The following is a 12792-nucleotide window of genomic DNA, read 5'->3' on the forward strand; positions in this document are numbered from 1 at the left end:
AAAACCTGCTATTATTAATACATACCCAGGAGTATGGCCATGTTTGAGTTGTTTGAGACCAAAAGTAATTATTGAGAACAGTCAAATCAGGTTTCGCAACTCCAATGCAACAGATTTAAACATATAATGTTGACTATTGAAAAAAAAAAAAAAAAACAAAAAAAAAAACCAAAATACAATCCCAGCATTTTCTCCTATCTCTCTGATAAAAAAAAGTCTGCTTCTTCCATGTAAGTTAAGGGATTTGTATTCCCCAGAACCGGTTAATCTATATTCTTCTAAACCCAGCATGTAGATGATCAGTGGGCCACATAGAATATGAAATGGAAAACACAGGACTGAACATACCAGCTACCATTCATAAAACATGCCAGTTAGGAGCAAACAACTTTTCAGAAGAAACACTATGACAAAAGGGGAGAGTAAATGGAATCCCGTCTTTCTTCAGATGAAAACTATTTATCTTATTAGACTCTTTCCACTAAGCCAAGCCTTATACAGGTGAGGCCAAGTGAAAAAGTGGGGGCACATATAGGAAACCAGAGAGACATCTTCTAAAAAATAGTTTTGTCTTTATTTATAGGTAAAGTGTGGTGATTAAGTCCCTTGTATTTAAAGTCAGATTACCATGGTTCAAACTTTGCTTAGCAGTGGCGTGGCCACAGGTAAGATCATTCGCTTATTCACTTATTTAGAACACATTCTTTGTGTGAGTCAGTAGGGGGTTGTGTCACAACTATGAACAAGGCCAACCAGGTCCTTGCCCTCCTGGAGCTTACATTCTATTGAGAGAAAACAAGACAGACAAGTAAATAAATACACTTATAAATAAGATAATTTTAGATCAAGATGAAAGAAGACAATCAGACAAGGTAAGGGAGTAGAGAATCATGGGGGAAGGACAGCAGCTTCTTTGAGATTGATGTGTACGACGAGGAGGTGACTTAAAGGGAGTGAGGGTGACTGGTCAGAAGGGACAGCGTTGCAGGCAGAGGGAAGAACAAGCACAAAGGATGCATGTGGATGACGCTGTCCTGAAGTCCAGGTTAACTTGTTTTGATTTTATCTGATAAACTCTGGGGAGCCTCTGAAGGGCTTTCAGCAGAGATGTGACGTGACCTGAGCAGCATCAGGGAGAGACAGCCCTCATGCCCTCATTCACTCCTTCAGGGATAACAAGCTCTTTCCAGAGAGAAGGGAATTCTCAGGGCACTGCCCAATACAAGGTAAGAATTCAAGGTGAATTGCTGAGTATGGATGCTGTCTTTCTTGAGGGCGGTGGGGCAAGGGCAGAGACGTCAAAGCCAGCCAGTTAATGAAATAAGAACAAATCTTTGACAGCTCCATTGAGCTGGGCTTGAATCAGGCATTCCTGGTGTGGCTGAATCTGGTTATGTGCACGTCTGGTGTTCAGTGGAGTGAAATCAGAAGCTGTCAGGATTTGCAACTCCTAGAACAGCTTGGCTTTATCAAAATCAGGACCTCTTTGAACTTTCCCTTTTCTCCACAACGCAGATAATAATAGGATCTATCTCACAAAGTAGTGAGGATGAAACAAGGCAATGAATGTAAAGAGTTTAGACAGGGCTGGCATCTGGCACATAGAGCTCAGTAAGTGTTGCCAGCAATCATTGTGATTGTTTATTACTGATTATTATCTCAGCACATACCTGCCTCATCTTTGTTGAATTCCATCATATAGGCATAGCCGGTGATCCTATAATTGCCACATTTCTCTCCTCTTCCCAGCCCTTACCCCTACTCTCCTCAGGCTCCTAGTTTTTCTCCAGATTTCACCTGGGGACCCAGGGAGAGACATTTACAGAGCAGAAATCATCACAGTAGCTGCCATTCATCAAGCTATCTCCATGGGCAGAGCTGGACCAAGGTCTTTTATACATTATCTCAATTATGAGAACAATCCTAATATGTTTGTTTCCTATGTCCACTGTAGAGGTGAGAAAATTGAGGCTCAAAAGGGTAAGTGACCACTACAGGGTCACTCAGTCAGCAAGAGGCAGAGCTGGGATTCAGACTCACATCCATCTGACCCTCATGTTCCCTAACATGAAACAAAATTAAAGCATCCATTTAGTGCCCCCCAAGGCACCACTGACTATGAAATGGTCATAGTCAACATAACATATAACACATAACACATAAGTGTTACATGAGGGAAGGACACCCTATTCAACAAACGGTACTGGGATAATTGGCATATAACACATAAGTAAGTTAGGAGGGCATAGTGAGTAATCAGACTCAGTGTAAGGAGAACTTGAGAGTCTCAAAGAGCCCCCTGGAGTCAACCCAGAATCCAAAAATGTCCTATAATTTCAAGCGAGCCTTTTCCCCCCACAGGCCAGTGGCAGCACAAAGTGATAGTATTACTTTGACTGTGGCCATGTGGTGGTGAGGAAGCCCCTGACCCCTTTCCGGCCTCTTTGTCTTCTTTAGGGCTCCATCTGTGGCCCTGCTCACACAGCCCTGCTGGTCTTGACTCTGAGGCGAAGGAGTAAACATCTTGGGGCTCTTTATTAGTTTATTTCAGAAGATGGAGCCTGTTTGCCCCTGGGGCCCATCCCTCTTTTATGGCCTCCAGCCTTTCTTGACAAATTCTAGTGACTGGAGAGAAAACCGCTTTCTACAGCAGATCATTAAAACACCACCATAAACCCAGGGCCATAAAATATTATTTGCTGGGCATAAAAGGGGGGTAGATTTTCCCAGAATGACAACCCAGGTCCTGCTTTCTCCTGCTGGGAAAGGCGGCACAGGGATGCAGTCGTTCATAAATTCCTTATCTTGCACTCCGCTTTGTGAATAATCCGCTTGGGAGAGCAGCCAAAAATATTGATTTATTTGTTCCACAGATTCAAAAGCATTTTTAATGAGTAGAGCGTGGTGATGCCTTGCCAGTATGTCTTCGGATGACTCAATCTGAGGCACACACCCAAATGCACACACGGTTTGCAAGGGGAAACATGAAGTTCCACAAACTGGAGGTCTGTCGAACACGAACCTTCACAGATGGAAAGGCATTGATATCTCTCCTTCCAACTGTCTGCTCATTTCCCAGCCAAACCAATCAATACCATAAAGGGACTGGTGCTTACAACTGAGCCTGGCTTTCTAAGGTAGTCCCCACCCCTACCCACTATTGAAGGGTCAAAAGGGATTTCAAGTTGGTTCTCCTTAACACCTTCCTCTGAAATAATTCTTTCATCCATTCGCCCATTCATTTGGTTGTTACTACGAAGCACCTACTAAGTGTCAGGCACTGTTCTGAGGACTGGGGTTCCAGCCATGGAAAACGCAGATGAGGTCCTGCTGACATGAAGCTTGTTGCTTCTGGGGTATAATCTCAGCACACTCATTATTAATATTAGCAGATAAAACTCACAACTCGTTATCTGAAGTCCTTGGGACTAGACGGTTTTGTTGGAAACTTTGGGAAAATAAAATTGCACGTTGATATTAATTTGCAAGCAGCCCAGTGAGGTCTGGGGAAATACCCAGTAATCAAATGCATTCATATTTATTCAGTGAAGAGTATTCCTAGCAAGTGGAATAAATCAAGACTATGTCTTGTCATGTGAGGTCCGGTTTTGCCACCACAGGAGTTTGGAAACCTCTGTTTTCAGAGCTGCTTTTTTTCTAGAAGAGCAGGCATTGAGTGCCAGGTAAGTGCCTGACCCATGCTAGGAGCATTCCTAGACATCATGTTTCATTCTCACCACTCCCCTGATTTTCAAGCTCATCTCATTTCATTCTCAATGCATTTCTACAAGGTAGATCATGAAATTTCTGTTTGCTGCTGTTGTTGTGTGTAAGAGGGTTCTGAAGTGCTGGCTGAGAGGCTAGACAAGGTGTGACAGCTGGGAAGTGGCAGGGCAGGGACTGGAACTCTAGATTCCACAGCCGGCACTCTTAACCACTAACCAATACCGACTTCCACTAGAGGAAAGACTGCAGAACAGGAAATAGCACTGTTTGGGCTGTGTCTATACAAGCAAAGGCAATTGGAGAGAAGCAGGTGATTATCCAGATAACTCAGAAAATAGCCATTTAAAAAAAAAAAAAGGGTTTGTGGTTGGGTAGCCAATGTTTCTACATTGGCTGTGTGTGTGGAGGAAATTCCCAGGTTAACGGCCCTGTTCTTCATGGAATAGGATCCTCTACACGAACTGTCTTGGACTCTGGGACACTGGGACGCTAGTTTCTCCGTTCTTCACGAGCGCCATTTGGCAGCCCCTTTCATAGTCAGCTCATATCCTGCCTCTTCTCAGAGCTGCTGCACGTAAGGTGGGTCCCGGAGATCCATGCCCGCGGGGAGGGGCTGGGGTGTCTGCCCAGGAGGCACGTGCTCTCCCGCAGCCAGGGAATCTCAGTCTGCGGCTACTGGGCAGAACAGCAGGGGAGAGGGGGAAGGGCGGAGGGACGCAGCCCAGGGGCGATTTGCCGGGCGGAGACCCTCTTTTTCAGACACCTTCCTCCTGTGGGCAGATCTCAGGTTAGATTCGAAGACTGTAAAATGCCCACGGGTCGGGAAGTGGTCAAGGCTTATAGAGGAGGTTAGAGGAATGGAGACTCAGGAGGTAAAGGGAGGTGTCCCAAGGGGAGTTTTGAGAACCTTGGATTCCCCCTCCTTAAGGCCGCACACGCCTTGGGGGAAAGAAAGCAAGTGGGTGGCGGGGGAGGGTGCTAAGCAGGAGCATCTGTCTCTGGCACTTGGTGAGATGTTCATACTGCCATCTTTGCGCGCCAGGAAGGAGGCCAGGGCTGGGGAAGGGTTCAGTCGGCTAGGACAATTAAGGAATGGGAAGGGGCTATGGAGGGTGGAACGGCATCGCTGGAGCCTGGGCCGGCGAGCCCTGGGGTGTGGGGGTGGAGGGACTGGAAGAACAAAACAAAACAGCCACCACCCCAAAACACCTAGGCCACGGATTTTTCGCCTTAAGGTCAAGTGCATGCCAGTGAGCGGAGAAAATAGAATTGTGTGTGTGTGTCTTCACCTTTGACAACTGGAGGATGCGGACGGCGGAAAATAACTATTACGCTCCAGTGTGAGGCACTGTTTGTGGGGTGGGGCCCCCGTCGTGCTGGAGGTAGCGGACACAATCCACCAACCCTGCCCCTCCGGAGTCCCCAAAACCACGGGCATCTGGAAGCGTCTAGAAATTCCGGTGCCCGGAATCCGGTTTTGCCAAACTTCACAATCTCCTCACCTGAGGGCACCGGCCAAGATCTCCGTGGCAGGGCCACGCATCGCGCCTGGATGCTCTGGGCCAGAGCCATATGAGCAATCATGCATCCCAGTACCCAAGTCCCTACTACTCTGGGGACTTTGCAGGAGGTGGGCGCCTAACCCTATCCGTCAGCCCCAGGGCTTAAGTATCCTCTCCCAGAGGTAAGAATAAGGAGGTCCCCCGTGAGGTTCCATGTCAAGGTAGCAGTCTCCGTGGAGCCCCAGTGGGAGCGGTCTGGGATACGCGAGCGAGCCAAGGGGTCCAGCCGGGGAAGTTGGGGTTCAGCCTCCCGCCGGTCGGTGGCTCTGGAAGGAGCGCAGACAACCAGGCGGCAGGTAGGCAGCGGCTGCAGAGTGGACCTCTCTCTCTCAGCAGATGCCGCGGGGGATGGGGAACCTAGAGACGGGGAGACAAGGGGGGTGTACCCCGCCTCCCGGCACCCCAGCCCGTAGTACGGCTTTAAAATCCTGCAGAGTTTGTCATAGGCCGGCCTCACCACGCATGCGCATAGGAGAAGTTGAGTTTTTTTCTTTCGTCCCCCCCTTCCTTCTCTCTTTCCAGCCGCCCCTAGTTCTGAAACTTTGAAGAACTTTTTTTCTTTCTTTCTTTCTTTCCTTTTTTTTTTCTTCCTTCTGAGAACACCAGGGGAAAGAGGAGTCTGGAGAGAGGGAGGGAGAGAGTAAGGCAGTTGGCCAGAAGGGCCGGGGGGTGGGAGGGGGGGACGCGTCCCCGAGGTCGGTCAGTCTGTCTGCGGGGCACAGGATCGCGTGGAAATCTGCTGCGAGCTCCACGGAGCCGCCTTCGCCGCCTAGAGCCGGGGTCCGTGCGGCAGCTGCCCAGGGAGCCCTTCCGCCGCCGCCGTTGTGCCCGGGACCGCCCGCCTCCCGCCGGCCCGCTCTCCCGCCCCTCGGACCCGGGCGCCAAACGAGGAGGTGGGCAGCCTCGCCGGCCATGGACCGCCGGAGCTGAGTCGCCGCCGCGGAGCTCCGAGCTCTCGCTCCTCCCCAGCCTCGCGCCCGCGGTGCACTCGCTCCTCTTCGCCCTTCGCCCTGGAAAAACGGGGAAAAGAGAGATTAACCCGAAGAGAGAAAGAACGGGATACGGGTGGGGGGAGCCCGCGTCTCCCCTGGGTTAGTCGCCCATCGCACCACCCGCCCCAGCTCACCGCACAGCAATAAGTTTCGGGGCAACTTTCACCTATTTTGGCCCCGTTTTTGCCGAACCCTAAAGTGAAAGGACACAATTTGGCGCTGACTCTTGCAGCTCTGATGGCGACTTGTGCGTTTTCAGCGGCATCTCCCGGAGAAAAAGCCATGCGCGCCTGATTGTTCTGTGGCCCCAAAGCTGCAGCGGGGGTGTGTGTGTTGGGGTGTGTGTCTGTGTATGTACAGAGACGTCCACACTAACTCGCGGCTGCAGGATCAGCGTCTGGAAGCAGACGTTTCGGCTACAGACCCGGAGAGGAGGAACTGGAGATCAGGAGGCGTGAGCCGCCAAGAGTTTGCAGAATCCGTGGTGTGAATGAACTGGGGGCACCTGGGCGCACAGATCGCCCCCCCCTTCCCCCGCCCCGGGCCAAAGTTGAGTAGTGGGACATTTTTTTCACCCTCTTGTGAAGAATTTCTTTTTATTATTATTTGTTGTAAGGTCTTTTGCACAATCACGCCCACATTTGGGGTTGGAAAGCCCTAATTACCGCCGTCGCTGATGGACGTTGGAAACGGAGCGCCTCTCCGTGGAACAGTTGCCTGCGCGCCCTCGCCAGACCCGCGGCTCCCTAGTTGCGCCCCGACCAGGCCCTGCCCTTGCTGCCGGCTCGCGCGCGTCCGCGCGCCCTCCGTTCCTGGGCGCATCCCAGCTCTGCCCCAACTCGGGAGTCCAGGCCCGGGCGCCAGTGCCCGCTTAGCTCGGGTTCACTGCGCCCGCCCGACGCGCCCCGGAGGACTCCGCAGCCCTGCTCCTGACCGTCCCCCCAGGCTTAACCCGGTCGCTCCGCTCGGATTCCTCGGCTGCACTCGCTGGGGTGGCGACTTCCTCCCCGCGCCCCCTCCCCCTCGCCATGAAGGTAGGTGTTCAGTGCGCCGCCGACTCTCGCCACTTTTTTCTCTTTACTTCCCCCCACCCGCTGTTGGAAGTTAACTGAGTTCTCTTCGCCTCTTCCTATCCCTCCATTTCCCCAACCGCCTGGAGAAGCTGGAACTCCAGCGTCGCTGGCCGGAACCCCTACCCCTTCGTCCCCCACGCCGGGTGCACTGCCTCAGTGCCCCAGGAGATCACTTCTCGTCGCACCACCCGTTCTGCAAACCTTTTCGTCTTTGGAGAAAAACTGGGGAAGAGTGACAGTAGAAAAACTGAGTGCGGTTCACTGACCACTTTCCTTTTGCTCTGAGAACATCGAGTGTAATTTACTATGTATATTTCAGTAACAGGATAATGATTCAATTCAACAAATATTTACCAAGCGCCCACTGCGCGGGCACCGGGAGGGTGTGTGGCCGGGGCTCGGGATGGGGAAAGGGACTCCTTGGGTGAGAGAACCCGCAGAGGAACCAGGGGCCAACTACCCCAGAGCGGCGTACACCTTCCCCACACACCCCCGCACCGACGGAGGCCAGATTGTAGGCTTGCCTTGGCCGGGTAACTCGAGCGCTTCAGGCCCCTTTGCCTTTAAGAGTGCCTGGCGGGGGGCCAGCGCGCACCCCGGCGCGGGGAGAGGGGTCGCGTTATTAGCATTATTAGCCGCCACTGGGTGAGCTCAGGCACTTTGCAGCAGTGGTGGGGGCGGGGAGTTGTGGTGGTGTGGCTGTAATCCCGTACTCCGGGAGAGCGCTCCCCGGCCCCCTGAGCGGAGTCCGCCTTGTCCTTTAGAAAACACTTGGGCCTCCGCTTTGGGAGAGCAGGCGGGGGCCAGTTTGTGAACTCTTGTTTGTTTTAATTGTCAGTTGTATGTTAAAGCCGAGTCACACACTCAGAGGGTCACTGAGAGTTCACTTTTACGAAAAGTTAACGTTTCTTCCTGCAACATAAGTTGTTATTTTCTAAACAATTTTTCTTATCTGCCCTCCAAGCTTCGATTCCTATTTCCATTTTTCTGGTCTTTCCCATTTTCAGTTTCTTAGAAAATAAGGTTAGAATTGAAATTAAGATGTTTCCTAGAAGAAAACAACCCCTCTTCCCCCAAAAAAGTAAAAAAAAAAAAAAAAAATTCTGGAGACCCCACAGCCCTGTTTTACTTTCTAATCCCTGGCTGGTATCGAGGCCCCTTCTCTCTCGCCTGTCTTTTCTCTCTTCTTTCTTTAAATAGGCAATTCGCTGTTAGGAAGTAACTTGGGCCTGTCCGTGAGGTCGCACCTCCTCAGCCCCTGCCCTCCCCCCAGACAACATTTGCACATTCACTGCCGAACCAGTCAGATTTAGTTTCTAGACAGTCTGCCAGTGGAGTTTCGAGGGGGCAATGCGGAGAGTGCGCAGCAAACCGCAGGCCAACAAATGTGTGTGTGTGTGTGTGCGTGTGTGTGTGCGTGTGTGTGTGTGTGTGTGTGTGTGTGTGTAGGGGAGTAAAGGATCAGTTGTTCTCGGGTCCAGGACGTACTAGCCTTCGTCTCCTCCACCCCCTGACCCTCTCAGCGGAAGACCCTCCCCAGGAGGCCCGGCCCAAGAATCCCCTGTCTTCTCCTCCCCTCCCCAGTGCGCTCCGGTGCTCAAGGGGTTAGCACTATGCGCGCAGAACTCGGAGCCATCCCCGCGGTCTTTTCTTCCCCGCGGTGCGGTGCCGGCTGCCCCCTGTTGGCCACCTTGAGGTAGGACTCCTCCGAGCCTCGGTTCCTTGGGGCGGGCGGGCAGCTGCTCCCCTCTACTTCCCACCCCTGCTCCCTTCATCCCTCGCGATCACCAGACCCCACTCTCCCAGCAGGGGCCCTCGGAGGCCCCCAGAGGACCAGTTTTGCTGCGCCGCCAGTCGCTGCAATACGGAAGGGGCCACAGGTCCGGCCCCGCAAATGGGACTCGGCCAACTGGACACAGGGTTGGTACCTCTTCTTCTGGGCCTGGGAAGGAGAGTGTCGCCCTAGGAGGCCTCGGGTCTGGCCTCAGCTGCCTCCCAACTCTCTGTGGTCGAGAACAAGTGTTGCTTTCCCCCTTTTCACCCCACTTCCATCGTCTATTAAAAATTGGGAGCGAAACGACCTTTAAAGAGTAGGGGTTTGACTATCATTTCACTTTCTTTCTGTGTCCAAGGACTCTGCTCCACCTCTGGACAAAGTTAATCCTCTGCCGAGAGGGTTAGACATCCTGTGTGAGAAGGTGTGAGTGGTGTGTGTGTGTATCCTGGGGTTGGAAAGCCCAGTCTAAGGGATGGACGAGGGCGCAGGAAACAGGAGAACCAGGCCAGATTGTTCTTCCCCTGGTGACTCACTGTACCCGAACCTGGAATCTGCCTTCAGTGCCGAGGTCTGGGTGGCTCTCTTTTGTCACACTGATTGTGGCTCAAGGTGTAACCTCCGCCTTCTCTATCTGGCAATTCCCTCCTCCCCCACCCCGCTCCGCGCGCGCGCCAACACACATATTGCTGTGGACACAACCCTTGCGCTCAGGCATGGGGCGAGGCATGGGCAGTAGTGGCTCCTTTGTCTGCTCCCCTAAAGCGGACCTCCTACCCGCCTGGGCCGGCCCATTCTTCAGCTCCTCGCGCCGCTCCCCGCATTCTCCAGGGCAGGACATCCCAAGTTTTTGGCTGCAACTGAGTGCTTTCCTGCTAGTTTCTCCATCTCTCTCCTTGCTTTAGGGAGAGATCGGAGTGGGCAAAGCAGCTTTCTTTTTCCACCAAGAGTGGAGATTCTTTTTGGAGTTTCCTATCCTCCCCGTCGATGCCTTGAGCCTGTGTCAAACGGGCTTATTCCGCCTAGTTGGCGTTCCTCATCGTTTGCACTCCCAGAAACTTGGGCCCTAAACGTAGAGAGTCCAGCAGAAGGGGATGCCTAGATTGAGTGTGGCAGCGCCCCGGGGCCGAAGGGAGAGGATCTTTGCCTGGCCTTTTAATCTTTTCCCTTAAGGGGCTGCATGCGGAGGACTTGGGTGTTGCGAGACTTTAGGTGTGCATTCGGCTGCTCCCCGCGCCCTTTGAGCGTCCTCTGAACAATTTTGCTACTGAGGTTTCCTCTCCCTCATCCCTCATCAGCCCTGGCCCGCACCGCGGTTGGTAAAGAAGGATCAGGAACACCTTTAATCCGACGCGAAGGCTTTCAGGGATAAATAGAAAGGGAGCCACGTCGTTGAACTGCTCTGGATTGAAGACGAGGGCGCGGGAACGCCTTCCTCCACCTCACTCCTCTGGTGCGCTGAGCCCCTCAAACGCCCCCAGTCCTCCTCCCCGTGGCACGCGAGGAAGATTCTCATTGTCCTTACGGTCATCTTCCCTGGGCCCCGAAAGTGTTGGAAAACATTTAGCCCCTTCTTTGGGAAACTCAGCTTCTGATCAGAATTTTTGTTTTACCCCTGGGGTTGACAGTCTCCCCAGAGGTCTCATTTCATACTGTCTTTTCGGATCAGATCTCTTGGTAAACAGGCGGGGATGTTTTACCCTACAGAGCCGATGTATGTGTGAGTTCGCTGTGAGTTCCTTGAGTATCTCAAACTTGTGGGGCCTTTTCTGGGTTGCACCGGGATTGAAGCGGGAAGAGGGCCAAGGTGTTTCCGGGCAAGCAGCGGGGTTAAGTGGAGACGCGACTCGTGAGGCTCTCCTTTCCGATCCCCCTTTGGGACACCCTCTGCCTACCTCTACCCTGGAGCCAGGGAGACCCAAGTCGTGGAGACCGGATGGGCCCGCTCACAGTTGGCCTGGGCTCTGGGAACTGGTGGACTCTCCCTGGGGGCGTCGGGCTGGGAGTGGGTTCGGTTTGTGTGGCTTCGGCTATAACAAAGAGATCCGCTGTAATCCGCCGAATCTGTTATCAATTTCTCCGCTGCTTGAGCCCCGCCCCACGCGCCCCGCCCGCCGCGAAGCTCAGAAAGTGCAAGCGGCCAGCAGCAGTCTGGGCCGCTGACTTGGAAACATGTCGCAGCGTGTGTGTCTGTGCACGCGTGTGAGTGTGTAAATGTGCCCGAGTGTGAGTTTGTATGAATGTGTGCGCGCGCGGCATCGGCTGCCCTTGGGGAGAGTTGACTTTGCAGCCTGGGCTGTGCGTGAATCAGACTTTGCAGCCCACCCCCTCCCCTGGAGGAAACTTGACACTTAGGGCGGGGGTGGGGAAATAGCCAGAGCTTTCTCTCTCCTAGCTGGGGAAATCCCAGATTTCCATTCTCCGGGATGCGCCCCCCCACCCCAGCTTTGCAGCATTTTGGGGACAACTGGGCCTTGGGTGCGGAGCTCTGCTTAGCAGGCGCTGGGGACCACATAAGCATTTCCTCTCTGAGAAGCCCCGAAGCGCCCGGGCCAATGGGGCGGCTCATGGAGAAAAGCCTTGGCACGCTCCTGAGCCCCATAGCTTTACCAGGGCTGCCTAGTCCCGTCTGTCCCTTTTACGGCACAGGTTCCAAGCCAGGCTCTTCCACCGCCTTAAAGAGGCTCATTTTTCTTTTCTTTTCCGTGGAAGGGGCTCCTTAAGGGGCTATGGGCGATGCAGCGCGGCAGGGTTACACTTATCAGAGATGTGAAAGGAGATTTTTAAAACCCGCTCCTCCCACCGGCACCGGCCACCGACTTGCTCCGCCGCCGCCTACAGGTGGAGAAGTCACCAGTGGGGAGGAACGGCAGCGGAAGCTTCCAAGGCCAACTCCTACCCCTGAAATTCTTCAGGAAGGGAACCTTCGCCGCTGGGGGCTTCTTTGCCCTGGAATCGAAGCGTCCAGCTGCGGCTCGGGAGCCAGCGCCTCTGGCCCCGTCTGGACTCATCCGCAAGGGCTCTGGCCTTGCCCCGCACCCCCGCCTTTCGGGACTGACCGAACCAAGTCTGAGTTGGGCTGGAGAGGCTAGACTGGAGGCAGGGTGGCAGAGTTCCAACGCCAGGCTCGCAGTGCCGCGATGGCAAAGTGACCCACAACCCCAGATCAGGACCAAGGGAAACTGGAGTCCCTCTGGACCTCCCATCTCCTCCCTCCCTGGTAGCTACCAGGTGTGGGGTGGGAGGGAGAGTGAAAAATCAGAATTTGGGAGAAAGCTGTGGGGAGGGCAGGGAAGGAATCTTCTCTCCGGGCAGCGAGACCCAGAGTCCCTTCTTTCCTCTAGGGTTCCATCCCTTCTCTCAGTCCGTGGAAGAGGCCACAGGCGACGCGGGTGAGGGTGGCACTCCTTTCCGGTTTCCTTGGTTGGGAGACCAGACCTCTCTCTCCATTATCCCCTAGGGCCCCCATCTCCTTCTCTCCTCCCCAATCTGGCTGAAGAGCATGCTGAAGGAAATCCGGGTTGCTCTTCCCCATCTGGAAGTGGCTTTCCCCAAATCGGCTCGTAAACTGATTATGAAACATACGATGTTAATTCGGAGTTGCATTTCCCAGCTGGGCACTCTCGCGCGCTGGTCCCCGGGGCCTCGCCCCCCACCCCCTGCCC

The 12792-nt window shown here is 53.6% G+C and overlaps 2 protein-coding genes across 2 annotated transcripts in view; one reads left to right on the forward strand and one right to left on the reverse strand.

Moving 5' to 3' along the window:
• Nucleotides 1-5370: 5370 nt before the first annotated feature.
• LOC105552699 lies at nucleotides 5371-7102 on the reverse strand. The gene is made up of 4 exons (XM_011998429.1): nucleotides 6946-7102; nucleotides 6415-6626; nucleotides 5746-6298; nucleotides 5371-5645 (listed from the first exon to the last, which is right to left on the reverse strand). The coding sequence occupies exons 1-4, from the start codon at nucleotides 7100-7102 to the stop codon at nucleotides 5371-5373; spliced, it is 1197 nt and encodes a 398-aa protein (XP_011853819.1).
• The window catches only part of WNT5A (wingless-type MMTV integration site family, member 5A), a 22011-nt gene continuing 15869 nt past the window's right edge, over nucleotides 6651-12792 (forward strand). Inside the window, exon 1 of the mRNA XM_011998422.1 lies at nucleotides 6651-7314. Within this exon, the coding sequence (XP_011853812.1) occupies nucleotides 7309-7314 (6 nt within the window). The 5' untranslated portion in view covers nucleotides 6651-7308. The remainder of the gene's footprint in view (nucleotides 7315-12792) is intronic.

This window comes from Mandrillus leucophaeus, unplaced genomic scaffold (assembly GCF_000951045.1).
Source record: "Mandrillus leucophaeus isolate KB7577 unplaced genomic scaffold, Mleu.le_1.0 Scaffold57, whole genome shotgun sequence".
In the NCBI taxonomy this organism is placed as follows: Eukaryota; Metazoa; Chordata; class Mammalia; order Primates; family Cercopithecidae; genus Mandrillus; species Mandrillus leucophaeus.